Below are 20,217 nucleotides of genomic sequence, written 5' to 3'. Positions count from 1 at the left end.
GTATTAAGATGGCTCTGTGAAAACGAGCAGTGGCAAATCCAATAGGTCTCGTCTATATGACCTTTTGCCTTTTTAGGTCTCGGTAATATCCGGTCTGCCGAAGGCAGACCGGAAGTCCGAGAATTAATGTCAGTAAGAGGGCTGCTTTATCCCTCCCTCTTTTTGGCTCTCCCTCCATTGGCTGGCTTCCTAAACGGAGGCCAGTCATTGGAGGAGAGAGCCGTCCCTCCGAATAGGCTCCGTCTTTTTCGGATTTGGGGGCGTCATTTTTGCTGTTCTTTAGCTCGTGACGTAGCCCGTCACTCAGGACAGCAAAACCACGCCCCAAAATCCGAAAAATATCGGAAGCTTATGGGCGCCATTTTTCTGCACAGTAAGATGAGGTAGGTCGCCTGCTCCCGCTGTTCGTAGCTCCCGCCCCCTCCCGCTGTTCGTGGCTCCCGCCCCCTCCCGCTGTTCGTGGCTCCCGCTGTCCCCCCTCTCGCCCCCTCCCGCTGTTCGTGGCTCCCGCTGTGGTAGGTCGCCTGCTCCGGCTGTTTGTAGCTCCCGCTGTTGTGGCTCCCGCTGTCCCCCCTCTCGCTGTTCTTGTGACACGAAACCTGACAGGCGCTTGGGAATGAGGCGTGAATGTAAGAGGATGTCTCAAACTTCAGGAAAATATATTGGTCCAATGACCTTGTACGGTGTTCGACACAGTACGAACCGAGGTAACAAAAAGAGACTGTGACGAACGATGCCGTCCTACCAAATGTGGCAAACATTTGCAGTTTGAAAAATGACCCTGGCATTCTACGCTTGAGGTGAACTGCCTCCTCAGCGAAGATCCCAGTATTCTGTGTTTGAGGTGATCGGCGCGATGTGCAAATACCCTGTCAGTCTAGGTCTGAGGTGGTTTGCCCCCTGTGCGGAGAGCCTGGCATTCAGTGTTCAAGGTAACCTGCAGCAATGTTTTAGGTGACTTGGACCCGATCCAACTAGGAGACGATAGCTTCCCTTAAAACAATCCCAGTGGAAACTGCAGTTTACGTGGAGAAGGGACTGGCTGATATTAGGTGGCCCTGAATTGAGCAAATTTTTGGGAGGTGTCGTTAGTTGAGCTTGACGGGCCCGAAGCCGGGTTGTCAATGGTCGTCCCTTCCACAGACCATTATAGGAATCGAGCGTTTATCCACCGGGGCTCAGGAACAATCCCCGTTAGCTTAAAAGCTATGGAGGGGATATCCCAATCTCCTGGGAACAGCTGGTGTCTGCGGGCCCTCTCGGATTCCCTGTCGCTGGAGTGCCCTCCCTCGCCCTGCATTGCAGGGTTTGGGTTTCTAGCTGTGCAGGGACCGCCGAGGACGGCTGCTTAAATTAGTCCGAAGGAAGCAGCAGGGCTTCCCACAAATGGGCAATACAGCCGTCAGAGCCGGCCACTTGAGTCTGCAGCAGGCAGCTTGTTCCCTGGGCGGGCTTTGGTGCTCCAATCGGGCTGTCTCAGCTAGAAAGTCCTGCTCGAAAGAGCAAGGTCCGAAGTACAGCTGTAGTGAACTCCGGTGCTTGGTGACCTGCTTGCAAAGCCCTAGTGCAAACCTGTTACCGCCTCTATGCGCTGTAGGGTGGGGTAATGGGAGGGAAAGTAGTCAAAGTACTTGTTTGTATGTTAATCGATAATGTATACACAGTTAGGCAGTAATATGGATGTGCAATGTCGGCTAGTTCTTATAATTTGATATCTGCATCAATTGAAATGGCTGCTTTTTATGAAAATATAACAGAATGAACCCTTTCTGAGGAGGTTGGGAGAACCCTGGCTCACATGGTAACTTGTCGCTACTAATGATGTTAATTATGTGCATTGCTGAATACACGCACCTGATTGTGAATAAATGACAATGCCATTTATTTAGGGATACAAAAAAAAATAAAAAATAATGAGCAATGCCAATAGCTCTACCTATAATATTGCCGAGACCATTGCATTGTAAATGCTTGTTTTGCATCTACTACTTAGGAATGATGCTTTAATTTCACTCCTGTCAGGGGCTAGTATACTAAGTGGATCATGAGGTATGGGCAAATTAAACAATAGTTTGAAGGTTTCATTAATGCAGAAGAGCAAAGAGATTTTAAACATGATCTAATGCTAAAAAATCTAAAATAATTTATTTGGTAAAACATGTTTCAGCTTTTACCCAGATGGAGTACCAAAGTAGTATATGCTTCAGCAAAAGTGAGTCTTCCAGGTAAATTAATCCAGCCTCCTTATGTCAATAGAAGTTGGTACAGAGGCTGGAGTACATAACAGATGCCTAAGAAAGGCGTTCTCCTCAATCTGAAGAGGTCTGCTAGGTGTATAACCCCAAAGACCACCACCTAATTAGGCAGTCAACAGCACTCTCGCCTTGTATATAACAGACCCCCCCACCCCCCAAGTGGCGACTTGCAACAAAAAAAAAATCACAAAAGATGCACTGTTTAAAAATGCTGTGATTTTTACAAAAGTGCATGCAAAATATGTGAAAAAAATGTTCACCCTCTCTTTACTGACTCAATGCTGCCACTGAGCCATTAAAGCATTAAAGGGAGGGTGAGCATCAGGCAGGCAGCAGAGGTGATACATTCCTCTGTCGCCTGCCTTTGAAATGCACCTCGCCTGCAGGCTGCCTCACACCTTTCTGTGTCCCCTACAGACCCTGCAAGCCATTTGAAAGCACAAGTCAGCAGTTTTTTTTTGTGGCGGGCACATATTTTGACCACCGTAAAAATACAACAAATTGTGAGGTTTTGGACCGCAAATTTTGCAGTTTTGGGCCACAAATTTTGAGGTTTTGGGCCACATATTTGGCTTTTTTGGCTGCGAAATCTGCCATCCAAAGCTGCAAAATCCTGGGGGTCTGTATATAGTAGTCATTGCTTCAACTGGTCGACTGCCAAGTTTGAGGAAAAACCTAGAGACTCCTTTTCATACTCCACTCATTTTCAAACGGGCATTTTGTATCTGTTGGAACCATGAACCATTATTAAAGAGTAAGATTCCCAAGTGACAAAATGGATCCATCTTTTCAATTGGCGAGTCCCCCACATATAAAAAGTCTCAAGTTTTGTATTTTTATTCCCACAGACCATCGAATAGGTTTTTGACTTGTTAATCTTCATTTTCCTAGCCTTTATGAACTGATTGGGTATTGCAGGAGCCAAGCCCCAACCTCCCATTGGCCCCTACAGAAGAGTTAACCCTGGTTCAGAGAGTGGTCCAGACTTGCCTCCACAGTAACTAAATCTGGGTGCTCCTAAGCTGAAGAACCAAAGAGAGTGAAATGCATTGAGCACAACTGTTTTATAGGTGGGTGCTGTAAAATTGAGCACACATTATTGCTTCAAATATATTAATAAAGCAAATCTTAATAATTTATTCGTAAGTAGGCATTAAGTATATGAAACATTACTTCAATAAAATATTTTATAAGTAATAAATAATCAACTTCATACAATAAAATACTATGAAACTTACTGTGCCCTGTGTAATAGAGAAAGAGCTTGGCCGAATAAGGGCTTAATCATTCAATCTACATAGTTGAAGGGAACAAGGTGCCAGGGCACTAAGAAACAAAGAGGAACCTAACATATATTCTTTACATTTCTACTTGCAAAGGAGTGCTCTCTGGGTTCCATACACTCAATAGCTTCAGAGTTTGGCCATAATGGCCAGGAAGCTCTGTACCTCAGCAGGTACTGTGTATTCATCCTAGTCAGCAGTCCACGATGATCTTGTGAAAGGGGTGGCACAGGTACATCATTGTGGAAGCATAGAGAGAGCTTGGATGTCAGATGACAAGGCCTTCTTAAGGCGACGAGTTCTAGTCAGCAGATGGAAAAACTTAACTAAATGTGTGGTTTGCAGTCGTGGCTAGCTGGACGGCTGCGAGGAGAGCTGCCCAGTGCTAGGCGGGGGGATTCGCTTGGGAGGCACACTGAAAGCATGCACGTGAGGTGAAAAAGCTTGCACCGCCTCTTTGTAACTTTCTCACACAGCACTGACTGCATGGGAAAAAGCAATGAACAGCATGACTAGGCAACAGAGCTTCTGCTGTGACAAAAAAGAACAAAAAATGGTAGAGCAGATAAACAGAATGTAGACATATAATGATAATATCATTATTTCACATACAAATACAGAGATGGCAGGCAAGTAGGAATAGTAGAGAATGGCATGGTTGTTACTAATATTAATAAAAAGGAAGATGTAGACTTAGAGAACACCACCAAACATAGGCAGCAAGTATTCCCTTTCAATGATGGAGCAGAAATTTGATTACAGTATTATATCATGTTGAAATACTTTTGGGCAGTGCATTTTTTCACATTTACAAATGCCTCTATGCACTGATAGTTGTTTGAAAGCCAGAAAATGGACTAACCCTGAATACTATGAGGGGAAAACAGTGGCGTATCTAGGGGGAGGTGGTGGGGGGGACCGCCCCAGGAGGCACGAGTTTTGGGGGCGGCGGGCAGACCCCATCCCACTGCTCGTATCTGCGGCCATAAGAATGGGAAGAACCCCCAACCCAACTCTCCTTCCCTCCTGCTTTTACCTGCGGCCGTCGAGGCTGCAAAAATCGGTAGTAGCACCCTCCCCCGACCCCCGCTTTTCAATAAGGGCACCCGGTGGCGACAAATGCAGGGGCGGCCTAAGGCCTAGCTACGCCACTGGGGGTAAATCAGATCTGTGACTCATCTTAAACTAGCACGCTGTGTGTTCGTTAGCTTAACTATGTTGTCTGAATGGAGGACTGTTATATTGCTATTAGTCTAGTGCATTCTTTCTAGCTCTCTTGTTTGTATCATAAAAAGGGGGACATAGAGGGAAACCCCACAGTGCACTACCCCACGTTGCAAGCACAGTGAGGAGCTTCTCTCCCTCTAGTCCTCACACAAGACTTGCTTGACACCCTCCCAGATTGCTCCCCCGGGGCCCCTGAGGCCCTCCTGTTTTTTCCCCTTCCCAGTTATGTTATGCTACCCATAGTGTTCTGCTCACACATGGTGCTCAGGACATGATTGTTTTCATCCTTATGTAATGAGACTTAGACATTTATGAGGCTGAGCATGTATTGCACTTCTCAAACGCTTTTGCTACTTTTCTTATAAGTGTCCTTACAGTCTCTCATTAACAAGTAATTGTCATATGCCTTGTATGGCGGCGTTTGACACCGTGTCACACGACATCTTGACCACCAGGCTTATTAACACCGGCCTGGAAGGTGAGGCCCTAGTGTGGCTGAGGAGCTTCCTGACACACCGCACCCAAACTGTCACCCTGGGTACCTATCGGTCAGAGGAGTTGGAGATCTCGAAGGGGGTGCCACAGGGCTCTTGTTTGAGCCCTACCCTGTTTAATATCTACGTGCCCCCTCTAGCGAACATCATGAGGTCCCATGGGTTCATCCCTGTGTCTTACGCAGATGACACCCAACTCCTCTTCCCTTTTACACACTTCACCGATGAGGTCAGGAACTCCTTCTCCCAGGGGATGAAGGCAGTGGCCCACTGGATGGCATCTAACTTCCTGCAATGTAGCGTTGCCAAAACGGAAGTGATGCTGTTCGGTGAGGCCAAACTCCTGTGGTCCCCTGATTGGTGGCCACAGGATTTGGGACCAGTCCCGGAGCCTAAACAGGGGGTAAAAAATCTCGGTGTGCGTATGGATCAGGAGCTGTCCCTGAAGCAACACAGTAATCAAGTGGTGAGCTCCTGTTTCCATGTCATCGGAATGCTAAGGAAAGTGCTCCCCTTACTCCCTGACTCTACCAGAAGGACGTTAGTGCAGGCCCTGGTATTGAGTCGTTTGGACTACTGTAATGGGCTGCTTCTATCAACTAATGAGGGAGTAATTGCCAGGTTACAGGTAGTTCAAAATACTGCGGCCCGCCTTGTGCTAAACCGGCCCCCCCGCACTCCCTCCAAACCCCTCTTGAATACCCTGCATTGGCTTCCTGTCAAGCAAAGGGTGAAATATAAGACTTGCTGCATAATACACAAGTGTCTTCAGGAGAAAGGCCCTGGGTATTTGAGGAATACATTTCTCCCCTATAAACCTTTATGTTCTCTAAGATCCAGTGAACAAGCTCTGTTGCAGGTCCCAAGAGCAAAAAAGACCAGACAGGGCGGCAGAGCCATCTCAATTGCGGGCCCAAAGCTGTGGAACAGTCTCCCAGTTTCTTTAAGACTCTGTAAGGAATTTCTTCCGTTTAGGAAACAATTAAAAACCTTTCTATTCCAAAATTATTAGATAGGATGCTACCCACTGTATTTGTGTAGGAAGGATGCCAAAGGCGCGGAGATACTCCTTCGGGAGGTGATCCTAGCGCGTTACAAACCAGCAAATAAATAAATAAATATGGTGACGAATGTCTGTCTCTAACTTTCAATAAAAAGACTTGACCCAAAAAGACTTGACCCAAAAAGGGGGACTTGTAGTCTCACTCTCCACACGCTACCGACCTGTCATTATGACTGCCACCTTCTGGTTCTTGGATATCATCACCAACGTTTTCTCCATGGTGCAGCTTGATACTGCAGCCTACTCCAAGGTTGTGAAAGTGCATGGAATAAGGATTCTGGCTATACTTTTGGAGTGTAGTGTGTATGTCACGGTCTTCTGAATTGTTGGTGGTACTTTCACTCATATCATGTTGTTTTGAGATTAGGGTGCTCATGTTTCCATGTCTTCAGTAGTGACAATGTTATGAACATCTATATAGTGGCACATTTAAGTAATTTATGTATAGTGGTATTTCAAATAGAAACAAGCATTGGCAAAGCCAACAGGTCTCACCTAAGCAAGAGCTATAGGCTTTGCCAATGTGTTTTAGCTGTGTTGTACATATGTGTGGTTGGTGTGCAGCATGGCTAAAAGTTAGTGGCATAGAAGAGAGCAGCGTGGAGTGGGGTAGTGTACTTGGAGTGGGGCAGAGTAGAGTGGGCAGAGTGGAGTGGCATAAAGTGGTGTGCCATAGAGTAGCATAGAGTGGGGTAGAGTTGAGGGGTGTAGAGTACAGTAGAGTGCCGTTTAGTGGAGCAGCACAGAATGGTGCAGAGTGGACTAGAGTGTTGTTGCATGGAGCTATGTAGAGTGCAGTGACAGAGTGGACTGAAGTGTATGATTGGAGTGGTGTAAAGTGAAGTGGCATGCAGAGAAGAGTAGAGTGGCGCAGAGAAGAGTAGAGTGGCAAAGAGAGGAGTAGAGTGGCGTAGAGTGGGGTAGAGTGGATTAGAGTAGAGTTGCTTAGAGTGGAGCAAAGTGCTGCAGAGTGGAGTAGAGTGTCATGGAGTGGTATAGAGTGTCACAGAGTTGAATAGCACAGAGCGGTGTGGAGTGACGTAACGTGGAGTGACGTAACGCAGAGTGGCGTAACATAGAGAGGAGTAGAGTGTTGTATAGTGTCATAGAGTAGAGTGTGAGGTAACTTACTGCTATTACAGACAATACATTTTTAATTGGATTGACCATTATATTTATACAGACATACAGTTTTACTGATAAAACTATACAGCGCCCAATTGATAATGCGTAGAACGGCATCACCTAGTGCAGTGATTTGTTTTCATTTTTTTTTATATTTGTTTCCATCACACTTCAGAATTACAAAAAAATTTACTTCAGTAATGCTTTCCTAATTCTGATATCTTCAAATATTTGCACAGTTCATTAATAATATTTAAATGTTGTATGCTATGAAAAACATAACATTGTACAGCCTTCTTCCAGCAAATCCCCAGCACCAGGCATGATTGCCCCATAAATACTTATACTTTGAAGTCAGAGAAAGAAAAGTAAACACCAAGCTCCCTTGAAAGTCAGAGACTGACATTTGACCTGTCTTTGAAAGCATAGAAAATTCGACAAGATAAGAACAATATTTAAAGGCCTATTTACAGAAAGTGAGTACTTGTGAAAGTCTAGGCAGCACAGGAGGGACAAAGACATACTGGGCAGCCTAAATCCAGGAAATATAAAATAAGCAACAGTAAGTTACAAAACTGAAACCTAATAATAATGCAATGGCAATGGGTGGCAGGCATACCCCGGGAAGCTTTCCAAATGTCTCCAAGAAGACTTTGCAAAGCCAGACAGCTGCGGGCTTTGATATAAATAGGTCAATTAGGACAAGTGTGCAAAGCACAGTCAGTTAGAATTGTATTTGCAATGGAGGTCCAGTTGGGACTGTGCCCGCAATGGAGGAAGGCCTGCTTGAGATCATGCCTGGAGACAAAGCCCAGGCAGATTCAGGTCTTCTGTGTGGTAACTGTTCAGAAACCAACTAAACTGGAGGTCCAGTTGCAATTAAGTCAACAGTCAACACTGGAGACCCAACTAGGACTATGTCTACAACAGAAGCATAACAAGGAAACATTTACAGTGACAGCCATACTAGAATTAAGTCTGAAGCAGAAGCCTGGATTGTATCAGCAACAGCTCTGTTAGGCTTGTTTTCATTACATTTTCAGATGTGTTCTGTATTTTTTATGTAGCATATTCAACACATCCTTGTCCCCCTGATGCTGTTGGGAGCTTCTGTGCATAAAGTGGTGTAAAGTGTCATCAAAAGATAATGTGTTTTCCAGACGGAGGGGTATTCAAGGTAATTGGGTCTTGCGCCTTTGTACTAACACTCATATTAGTGCAATCAGTGGGTCCTGAATTTTGATTATGTTGCTTCAATCTCTACCTGCGCCAGCAGGAGTTATGTGCATTTGCTGTCTGAAGGTTGGTGTGCTCCCAGACTTTGTACACCACTCTACCTTTACTACTGTCAGTTTCTCTACCAGTGTTAGAGTTATTTTGCTAAAAGTACAAGGTGTGTGAGATGACTGGGACATCAGGGTTCAAGAGAGAAGCAAACACTAAAGGGCTGAGAGGCAGTTCTGGTTGATCTGACCTATGTGGTCAGAGTGCTAGACTTGACCATAGTCTGCTGGAGTGTCTCCTCCAGTAATACTTCAGTTGCCTAGGCCTGACCAGGGTTGTGGGCTATGTTGGGCATTCATTAACACATGATTCTGGATTGATGGGGCAACTGAAAGGATTAACTGAAAGCTGCCTTTTCACGTTCCAGGTACACACAACACCAGCCTACACAGATTCAGGTATATCTTTACATTTCTGTGAACTGAGTTCAATGAAGTATGTCTTAGGTCACAAGGCAATGACATAGATGGCCCGCACAGCATGAGAAAGCCTCTTAACCATACTGCATGTGCATGTAAGTGTGTGCCTGTATGTCTGAGGTAAGGAGGCATGAGAGGCTTTATTTAGATTTACTTTTCTCATTTTCAATGTTCCCTATTATATCAGAGGACAGCAACAAGGGTAATGCATTCATTATAAGCCCCGCTCAAAACCTTAACACCTGAGGTTCTTCTGTGGGGCTATGGAGTTATATGACTCTGGGTGTTCCAAAGGGATCAACCCTGTCACCCATTCTCTTCAATCTATTCATGGAACAGCTAGCACACTCCGTAAAATCTGCTAACCATCATTATCACATGTATGCAGATGGCACACAATTATATCTGAAAATGTCCTCCCCAGAGGTCATCACATCACATCCCTTCAATTCTATTCTACAAAACACTCATCTTTGGCTCACCGACAATCATCTCAAGTTCAATGCAGTCAAAACAGAATTCCTACTCATCTCACCTCCGAACAATAGTCCCAAAATTGACCTATGGATGAAACATCTTACAGTACTAAACTGTTCTCAAATCATTGATTCTGCTAGATCCTTGGGAATTATATTAGATACACACTTGAATATGTAGGATCACATCAGTACAGTCAATAAAGGAGCGAATTATCAGACGAGCATTGTACGGAAACTTTAACGTTACCACCTTCAGGAGGACCTCAAGCATGAGGTTCACGCTCTTGTGTTGCCCAGACTGGACTACGGTAGTGCCACACTCTGCGGAGTACCTAGATACAAATTGGCCCCTCTAAGGGCCTCCCCTATTGTGGCTGCCAGACTTGTCTCTGGAACAAAAAGAATCAAGCACATTTCCCTGGCTCTAAAAACCCTGTACTGGCTACCTCATGAGGCAAGAAAAAACTAAAGATATCATGCATGACGCATAAAACCCTACATTTCAATACCTCTAAATATTTGGTTAAAAAAATTGAAAAATCAGGTGGTTGCAGACCATCGCGAAGCGCGAACTCCCTGTTACTGCAACCACAATCCTTCCATAAAAAGAAAACAGGATACAGAGCTTTCTCGGGTGTTGCACCTAAGATATGGAGCTCTCTGCCACCGGATGTTCACCTAATCGCATTTACTGCTTCCTTCTTTTATGGTTTTTTAAACCGAAATAAAGATCATTGGCTTACTTCAAAAAAGAAGCAAATCTTTTCAGATGAACAAGTTTTTACCCTGAGCTATCACGTCTGTGTTGTATTGATTGTAACCAGTCCAGTGACTCTTTTAAGGATGCTAGACCTTTTCTTTGCTGCCTACCTTTGATAAAAAGAGTAGTAATTTCTTTATTCTCAAAGCCCTTTACTTCATTCATAGATGTGGTCATGCAAGTAAAGCACTTTCATACCCACTAGGGTCATGTTCGTGCTATAGAAAACGATATAAATACATTAAAAAATAAATCACATATTCTGTTACCCTTTCTCTTGGGATAGTTAGGGAGAACTCTACTTCTCTACCCTCCTGCCTAGAAACATTGCTGATCCTATGAAATCACATTGAGACACTGCCATCAGGTTCACTTGTGGGTTTCGTAAAAAAGAACATATTTCTGGAGCAAGGAATCCTTTGCAATGGTTACTTGCCAAGGCCCAACTTACTTTTGAGTCCCAGTCCTAAATTCAGATGCCTCAACAACTTAAAACACATTATTACATACTTCATATTTCTCCTTACACCCCCTTGAGATCTTAGTGATTGCTACTAGCAACCTTATATGCACTCCTATATTAAAAACTGTTCCCTAATAGCAAATGTAATTTTTACCTCCAAGCACCCTTTAACTGGAACATCTTTCCTGATCATATTCTGGCCTACAATGCTGTTCCAATCTTTCAGTGCCGTCTCAAGGCATATTTGCACTAAAGCTATTGATGTCATCAGTGCCTAGAGGCCATTGGGATATTTGATCCTGGAAAGCAAAGTTGGGTTATAAAAATGTCCAAATTCACTCTACTGGCAAACCCAAGCAAAAGCCAGATTGCACAGTTTCTGCACTCTCTGTGGTTTTCACTAGCAAAATAAGTTCAAGGAGCACCACAAAATGACCCACTAAGTAGACAGATTGTGTGGTGGGTATGCTTCTAACTGGATATGATTTATTTAAGAAGAACAATAGGAACTGCCCAAATGTGTCTGTTCTGAGTTCAGGGGCCTTTATTTTTAATTCCATGGCAGTTGGAAGCAAATTTCAGGGAAAGTCAATGGAATTCGCTTCTGCATACACAGTAATGAAAACATAGGGCCTCAGTTAGAGTTAGGCAAATGGGTTACTCCCTGACAAACGTAATGGATATCCTGTCCACCGTATTACAAGTGCATTAAATCCAATGGCATTTACGTGGTGGGCCGGATATATCACGTTTGTGAACGAGTAACACCTCCGTCAAACTCTAAAAGAGGCCCTTAGTTCCTGAAGCACTACTGGTAACTCCAACCTTGCATACGGCTTCACGACCTGCCAACTCACACGGTGCCTCCGTGAGTCACACAAGTTCGGCTTCCATCGTACAGTCACATGGTGCGGAGCCAAAATCGCAAGGTGGCAGGGAAAAGGAGCTGAAAGCCACTGTATACAGTGGGTTTACAGCAGGTTTTCAGAGGATGTAAGCAGCCAATGCCCCTAAAAGAAGTGAAAACACCCCAGGACATTGGGGACAACCTCAATAACACTTTTGACCCCTCCATCACCCCGCACCCCCTCCAACTCCCCGCCTCTCCTCCTCACACTGTGAAAATATTTTGTAAGTTGGCAGGTATGGGCTTCCATAGCAGATCTGGTGAGTTCATTTTCTAGAGGGCAGCAGGATTACAGTTGCCTGTTCTCTTATCAAGAGAGTTCTACTGAAGAGATCTGGGACCCACTGGAAAGTTGAGGATTCTTTGCTGTCTGGGACCCAGTGGAAGGGTGAGAATTGTTTGCGGTCTGGGACCCACTGGAAGGGTGAGGATTCTTTGCGGTCTGGGACCCAGTGGAAGGGTGAGGATTCTTTGCGGTCTGGGACCCAGTGGAAGGGTGAGGATTCTTTGCTGTCTGGGACCCAGTGGAAGGGTGACGATTCTTTGCAGTCTGGGACCCACTGGAAGGGTGAGGATTCTTTGCTGTCTGGGACCCAGTGGAAGGTTGAGAATTCTTTGCAGTCTGGGACCCACTGGAAGGGTGACGATTCTTTGCAGTCTGGGACCCACTGGAAGGGTGAGGATTCTTTGCTGTCTGGGACCCAGTGGAAGGGTGAGAATTGTTTGCGGTCTGGGACCCACTGGAAGGGTGAGGATTCTTTGCTGTCTGGGACCCAGTGGAAGGGTGAGAATTGTTTGCGGTCTGGGACCCACTGGAAGGTTGAGAATTCTTTGCAGTCTGGGACCCACTGGAAGGGTGAGGATTCTTTGCAGTCTGGGACCCACTGGAAGGGTGAGGATTTTTTGCGATCTGGGAGACACTGGAAGGGTGAGGAATGTTTGCGGTCTGGGACCCACTGGAAGGGTGAGGATTCTTTGCAGTCTGGGACCCACTGGAAGGGTGAGGATTTTTTGCGATCTGGGAGACACTGGAAGGGTGAGGAATGTTTGCGGTCTGGGACCCACTGGAAGGGTGAGGATTCTTTGCGGTCTGGGACCACTGGCGTAACAAATCTTGAGGGGGGTCCCATGCAAGGTATGCAGGGTCCCCTCAGGACTAAATCAGGAGCTCTCCGACCCAAGTACTGTGCGGAGGGAGCCCCCTGGGGTTTGTGGGCACCCGCACCGCGGTGGATGAGGGGGCACGTGTTAAGCCACTGTCTGGCACCCACTGGAAGGTTGAGGATAAATGTTTTGGCCACAAACATCATTCAACCCTATCCTGCAAATACGTGTGCGTTTGTATAACAGCACAACTAGAGCTGTGAAATTCCCCACGTAGCCTGCAAGGGAATACATGTCTGTTGTCATCCGCTTGTCACGTCAAGGTGCATAGCCAACAACCTAGGTCAACGCATGTGCTCGTTTATGAAACACATACGGGGTGTCCCCTTCGGGAACCTTGTGGTTGATGAACATCCCACAGAGAATTAAGCATTTCTGAAGCTCCACAGAAGAATTATTACACACAGAAACACAAAGGAGGCGGGAAACATAATACGTCTCTTTCTCTGGGCAGTGAAAAGCCGTGTCTAGTTAGAGATGACATTTCTTTTCCTAAGGGGATTACTTCTATTTGATGCGATAAACAAGCCAGTGATAGTATTTCACAGTTTTAAGGTCTTTGAATGTTTAAAGCAAACTTGTTTTTAAACAAAATTCTTGAATAAGAACAGAAGTGACACGAAAACTTAACTTCTCCAAATTAAACTGCTGCTTTTCCTCCACACACCAGGACACAAATGTGAGTGACAATTTCAGTGCAGAGCTCAGGCCCCATAAAGGCTGTCATATTATAGTAAGTGTACATAAATCTTAAACACAGTCACTCTTCCTACTTGAGACAAAAGGCACTCAATTGCATTTGAGATATTTAGGACATATTTCCAAGACATGTAATGGATTTCTTTAGATTATTTTAGCAGTAGGTATTTATTTTACCCCATGTTGGTTCTATGCTAATCTCTTATGCACATACAAGTACATGTCATTTTCTGAAGCATTTAAACAGATGCAATATCACTCAATTCTAACAACACCATTAAAAGCAGCATTTGAATATGTGAGAAACCAAGTAATATTTACATACAAAAATAAAATCAAGATGTCTCCGTGTTTTTTTAATTGCTGAAAAACAAATGCTAACATTTCTCAAACACAAAGTAAAAACAAACCAATCTAAATATAGTCGAAATTATAAACTTCGATTCCCGCCACTGACATATTAATAAACAGCATCATGATTGGATGGAATGAAACCCAAGAAAACCACAGAGCAAGAAAAGGTATCTGCTGAAGGCTCCATGCGATGTGGGTTACTACAGTTCTGAAGGTCATAGTGGATACAAAATGGAATAAAGCCTCTTGCGAGTGGCTGCCTGGCCTGCCAATCACAGTGAACTGACCACACCCTACTGCCCCTGAATTCCACCTTCTATTCTCCCTATATAAGCAAGCATTGAATGCAACTCTATGACATTTTAAATAGTGAAGTAGTTACCGTGTTCCAGCACTTTTAGAGGAAACCAGAAGAGAATGACGGAATGGATCAAGGCGTTGATGCAGTGACCCCAGAAAACCTGCAGGGAAAAAAGGAAAAAGAGTCAGAGGGGCTGCCAAAGACGCTTGACCTTTTCAAAGCCTCAAGAAAGGCTTTATTGTGAAGTTAACTGGCAAAGTATACTGTTCCTCCCAAGCATTAATATTTCTGCAGTTCACAATCCTATTTCCTCATCCATCTTTTTACGCTTTTACACCTTTCTGCTGCCAGGTGGCTGCAAAGTTTCCCTGACAGGATCACTGTTTTCAAGTTACCCTTCCATCCTGCTGATCAGGGAAGTACGAACTGAGAGCCTGTTTTAGAGCAGGGTGTTAATGGAAAATCTGTAAAAAATAAATAAATCTGTAGATCTCCCTCTGACGGAACCTATTTCCAGGTTTATTTTCTCAAAATGGTGTAAACCCTGCAGGTGGAGCGTCTGCTGGCTCTATCATATTGTCCACCATGTGTCACGCCTGCCTAGCCTCCGTGGAATGTACAGACGAACTACGGAGACCAATCCAAAATGGCCTCGCGGCAATGCGCATGCGCGAGGGGTCCGAGCCGGAACTTAAGCTCGCTTCCCCAGGCGCTCAGCGCTTTGCGCTCTAGTTTCTTCTCTGCTGAGTTGTCACTTCCGCTAGGCCCTTTCCGGTTACACGCCCTCGTCTGTTCTTGGGCTCACGTCTTTGATCCGAGGCACGGCTTTCCTTTGCCGTGCACTTTGTTTATTTGTTTTGTCCTGGCTCTGGGTCACGGTATCACGAACCGTACCTATCACCCGGGCTTCCAAGCGGCTATTCCTGTATTTTGATTCCGCTTTCCTGATTCCTTTGGTGAAGCTCATCCCTTCCTGTTCACCTCCCGCCGAGAGTTTTCATTCAGTACATTCTCCTCAGGGGCAACACGGAAGGATTCTGCGGCATTCCCAGTAGACCAACGTGTCCATTTTAACTTGGGTGCTACTTCTCAGTTGTCCCCTCGCTCAGCGCCGGCTGTCTTACCCCGGTGTCTCTGTAGTGTTCTCCGCCCTGTTTCTTGCGGACTCGTCATTGAGCCGGACTAAGGTCCTGCCGAACGGCAGGTATTTGCGGATTCAGTGGTGAGGAGTGTTGCGTGGCATTGTGGGCTTTGTGGTCTGCCTAGCGATATTCCTTTTTCCCCTTTATTGCCCTTATTATTTGTTCGTTCTCTGGACTTCTCGGATTCTGGCATTCATCACAGTACAGGGACAAGAAGAACCGGTAAAGCGCTCGTAGCGCACTATATTTATTGTGTTCTTATTATATATTCTATTGGTGTTTATGTATGTATTTCTTGCCCTCCAGGCAACTACTTCTGTGATCCTGACCTTTTTACCATACAAGACCTTTCGCCCAGAGGTGTTTCTAGTTAGGTAAGAAGTACACTCATACCGCTATGTAGGTACATACCAATGTCATAACCAGAGGTAATACCTCACATCCCTCACTTCTAGGCCATATTGGATATCGATAGTTCCACGGTCACATGTGGGTTTCCAAAAGATGAGATGTCCTAGTTGCTTTCATTGACACACTCTTGTGCTCTCAGGTAAAAGGTGGTTTATGTATTGACATTGGGGGCTTGTGGGTTGACTGTTGTTGTATTAACCCATTATTCCTTGTAGCTTCATCTTGAAGCAGAAGAGAGCAGTGTCTGAAGAGTCCAGTGTTTTGTCTCCCCCTACTTTCCTTGTTTTGTTCCCTCCTTTCCCTCCATATCACCCTTGTGTCCTAGTGTTTGATAGGCACAGGTGGTGTAGGGGGGAAGGGTTGGGGTTATCGTCGGCTCCTGGCACTCCTGTGGAAACCACATCCAGATCCTTACACCATGGAGCTGCGAAATTGCACCACAAATGGTGGCAGGTTACCCTCAAAGTGGTGAAAGATACTAGGAATCACCCTTCCCCTCTCTCCCCCCAAGCATATTAAAGAGGGTAGATATGTAACACTGATGATTTACCAGAACATTGGAAGCAAATTTCTGGTGCCCACATTTTGTAGAGGAAACTCCATATTTGACATCGGTGTTGTCAGCATTCTCCTCAGGTGTTGATAAATAAACAACATCTTCTCTGTCAGATATCCTCCAATGCTTTGGTAGAGAAACGTCCATAGCCCTGGTGGCATTGTACACATTTATGAGAGCTTTTCTCAACTGCTTATGCAGAAGAGGGAAATCGGCCAACACAGTAGATGGGAAATCCACTGCGCGGTCTCGAACTTTCTGAATCTGCCCCTTGTCAACTCTAATATTAGGTAAAAAGATGCCCAGTTTTATAATTATGTGAGTTAAAACAGAACTCGAATGAAACAATGCAGCTGTAGTATTTCTTTTACATGGAGTGCAATTTGCCATATCATACGATCTCCCTGCCGGAACAATCTAATTTCCAGTGGGTTTAAATTGGACATTGAGAAATGTATTTTTCATACTCTTGGAATTACACTGGCCAAGGAAATCAAAAAATGAACACAGTATTTTGGTTCAAGTTTGTTCCTGATACAGATTTAGAACCCCAGCCAGACTGCCAGAAACAAGGTAAATGACAAAGCTCTTTAACATCAACAGAAAGGGCACTGCTTCCTCCTGCTCAGTGTCCTTTTAGCCTTTCCAAGCAGAAGACAATCTCAATTATACAATGATGGGGCAATTGTTTTTTATGAAGCACTACTAAGTCATAAAGACATGGCTTTTCATGGACACGTTTAATTGCAGACTAGATTTTGCTTCTTTATCATTGTGAAGAATAGCTCAAACAATACTAGAAACGCAGGGGCTGATTTAGAGATTGGAATATGTTATTTAGTCCGTCAGGGCGACCTAAAAAAATCCTCCATCGTCCTGATGGGAGTAAATGTACTCTGAATTTGGACCTTTTACTATTGGCAGGAAAGGCAGCTACTGTGGTTCCTGACAATATATACAAAGTTTGACAGTGAGTATCGTCAAAATGACAGTACTGTCAAACTTCAAACATGTTTTTGCTTTTTCCAAATAAAACAATTTCTAAAACAGGATTTTTTTTTCTGGGGAAAAAAACGAATAAACCCCACACCATGGGAGTTTTTTCCCATGGTGTGGAGGGGATTTAAACATTTTTACTTTCCCTTACTGTCAAGGTTTTCAGGTAAGGTAAAGTAAAAACTAGTCATTCAAACGCCAACTCTAAATTGGGCAGGCAGGTGAATCCGCAAATCTACAATCGCACTCACTCCTTTGGGCTGTCAGAAAAGTATGTCAGTTAAGGAGAAAAAGTAGTGTCCGTTGACATACTTACGGTCGGCCTGTCTGTAAATCATGTGGGCTGATTTGAGTTTGGTGGAGAGGGAACTCGGTCGCTGTTGGGAGTACCCTCTTCGCCAAACTGAAATCAGCCCCTTAATCTAAATCATTAACATTTGGGCATGTCTAGCCTTCATTAAGACAATTTAGACTTCTGAAAAGGGTAAATCACAAGCATATCAGAAGGCCAATTACCTTCTACAGCACAATCATTTCAAATCAATTCAATGAATGTACCGCACCCTGACACTAACAGGGCCACTTACAACCTTAAAGTAATAACACACAAAAATAATACCCCTGTGCCAATGGCTTCAGCACTGAGTATAGAGGTCAGTATTACACTAAGGGCACACTGTACCTGTTGGCTACACCACGTTTGACTACATGCGCCAGGAACAAACAGGGATGATATGCCCTATAACTGATAATGCACTGTCCCACGGGAAGACGTAATTTCCAGTGCATTAGTGAAAAATGGGCCGACTAATTTAAGCAGTTGGTCCACCTGTCAAAGTCCAAGAAAGACCAATCCAGCATTTTCATGGGGGACAGAGATCAGTCTACTGGCGACTGCAATAGGTTATTGCACCTGCCTGCAGAAGGGTATTTTAAGGGGTCCATGGAACTCAGATTGCTGCCTAAAGAGCACCATCGGGGTGCACTGATTGTGTACCACCTGTTTGTACATCAGTGTCAGTGTGCCTCCAGATGGCTCCTTAGCCTATACATCTGCGTCCATAACATAGCATGAGTGCAGAGGCAATGTCTTCCTATGAAAATTACCCAACACACCTTCACAATAGTGCTGGTATTTCAGGTGTGCTGCCACTATCTGTATTACAGATAGCGGCCCCTTCTACAATACCAAAGTACCCCAGGGGCTCAGAAAGTGGGTGCACTCGCCCGTTTTGCCATGGGGAATTTCACATAATTTGTTCTCTAGAATGTTTGTGCACCTGGGTATGACCTTGGTGATAAGTAATGGGGAATAAGAAGAGCAAACGGTTCTTGAACATATTGTGCTGAAGTAGTTACATCCTACCCACTGTTCTGCAAAGGTAGTTACCTCCAACTGGGTTGGTACCCTGCAATGTATGGATGAAGAAAAGAGTCTGGTAGCAAGTCAGAGAAATAGAGATATTGATCAGGCCACTGTCGGACCAACCAAGCAAACCCTCCACATCCTACCAAAAGACTCAGCAATTTCATGGAGCAATTAGGTATCATCATTGGCACATCCCATCCCCTATTCCTTACATGGTCTGCATTTTTATATTAGACCTTCCCATTTTCATTCTTTCAACTATTTCTTTCCTCTTGGTAGGGGCACCCCAGTAACATTGAATATATGTATGGGGGGGGGGGGCTCTATAAGGTGCAGGGCCCCCAAGAGAGTTATATGAAAACATGATCAAAGTTGCAGCAGACATCGAATTTAGGACTCACAGGATAGGTTTGATTTGAAGTTAAACATTTTCAGAGTTGGAATCTTTGCTCCTTGGCTTTGGAGGGCTGGGGTCCCTAGTGGTTGGTCCTATGGATGCATTTCTGGTTGGTGGCTTGTAGCGTGTACAAGAAAGCGACATATGCTTGTGGTTGTTTTCAAATTGAAAAGGTTTCATAGACACTTTCGTTAATCAATATTGCAATGCACTTATTAATATCGATGACACTCAAATACAAAAAAATATTTTTGTTGGTGATACCCTAACATGTGATGACTGTTTTTATTAATGTGGTGACCCTGACAAAGCCAACATGCCTCCCTTATGTGTATTTATTGGTGACGCCTTGACAAAGCCAATAAGCCTGTTTACTTAAAATTACAACTCCTTATATTGTGATGTTGTATCTGGTGTGGGTGGGGGTATTGTAATATCAAGTTATAAAATGTCTGTCAGCTAAGTTCAAATTTACAAACAAACATGAACGTATTTTGATTAAAATAGAGGGAAAATGTGAGCACGAACCTTTAATATACTAACAGCTTGTGTTGTTCCAAAATCCATTTCTTCTTACCTTTGTGTTAAATCCATCAGCATTCTGGGTAATTTTGTAGAGTTCGGGAAATCTTAGCATACTCTCTTGACTGCATGATCGTTCAAAGATTCCCAAAGTGAAGGGTGGTAAGGCAGTAAAAATCTATAAAGACAAGAACTGGGTATTAAAAATAAAGACATTATTTGTGGTCACATTCAAATGCTTGCATGGAGACATGGAGAATCGATTGTGATGTACTGCCTGAACTATAAGACCGTTTGATCTTGTTCTGTTTACAGAAAGCACAGGGTATGGCCCACCATGCTGATCAAATGAAATGATTACTGTCTAGAAAGCTATTAACTAATTTTTCTCCATTGCCTGGTTATGGAAAGCCCCAGGGAGCTTTTCTCTTTTTATGTCACAGTAATCGGTAATAGGGGATACATCGCAAGTGGAAATTTAAGCTTTCGTATCTTTTCTGTTTTTTGTCAGCTGTAAATCACAAAAAACATAGAGTATTATTAAATG

At 44.3% G+C, this 20,217-nt stretch overlaps 1 protein-coding gene across 1 annotated transcript in view; it reads right to left on the bottom strand.

The window, feature by feature from the left end:
• Positions 1–20,217, bottom strand: part of ATP8A2 (ATPase phospholipid transporting 8A2) — a 2,134,099-nt gene that overhangs the window by 466,878 nt on the left and 1,647,004 nt on the right. The window contains exons 29-30 of the mRNA XM_086935178.1: positions 19,726–19,848; positions 14,359–14,437 (exon numbers count right to left, since the gene is read on the bottom strand). Coding sequence (XP_086791304.1) covers positions 14,359–14,437; positions 19,726–19,848 — 202 coding nt within the window. The remainder of the gene's footprint in view (positions 1–14,358; positions 14,438–19,725; positions 19,849–20,217) is intronic.

The sequence above is a fragment of the Lissotriton vulgaris genome, chromosome 8, assembly GCF_964263255.1.
Source record: "Lissotriton vulgaris chromosome 8, aLisVul1.2, whole genome shotgun sequence".
NCBI classification, from domain to species: Eukaryota; Metazoa; Chordata; class Amphibia; order Caudata; family Salamandridae; genus Lissotriton; species Lissotriton vulgaris.
The sequence above is the reverse complement of the archived record's forward strand: the minus strand, read 5'-3'. Positions and strand labels throughout refer to the sequence as shown.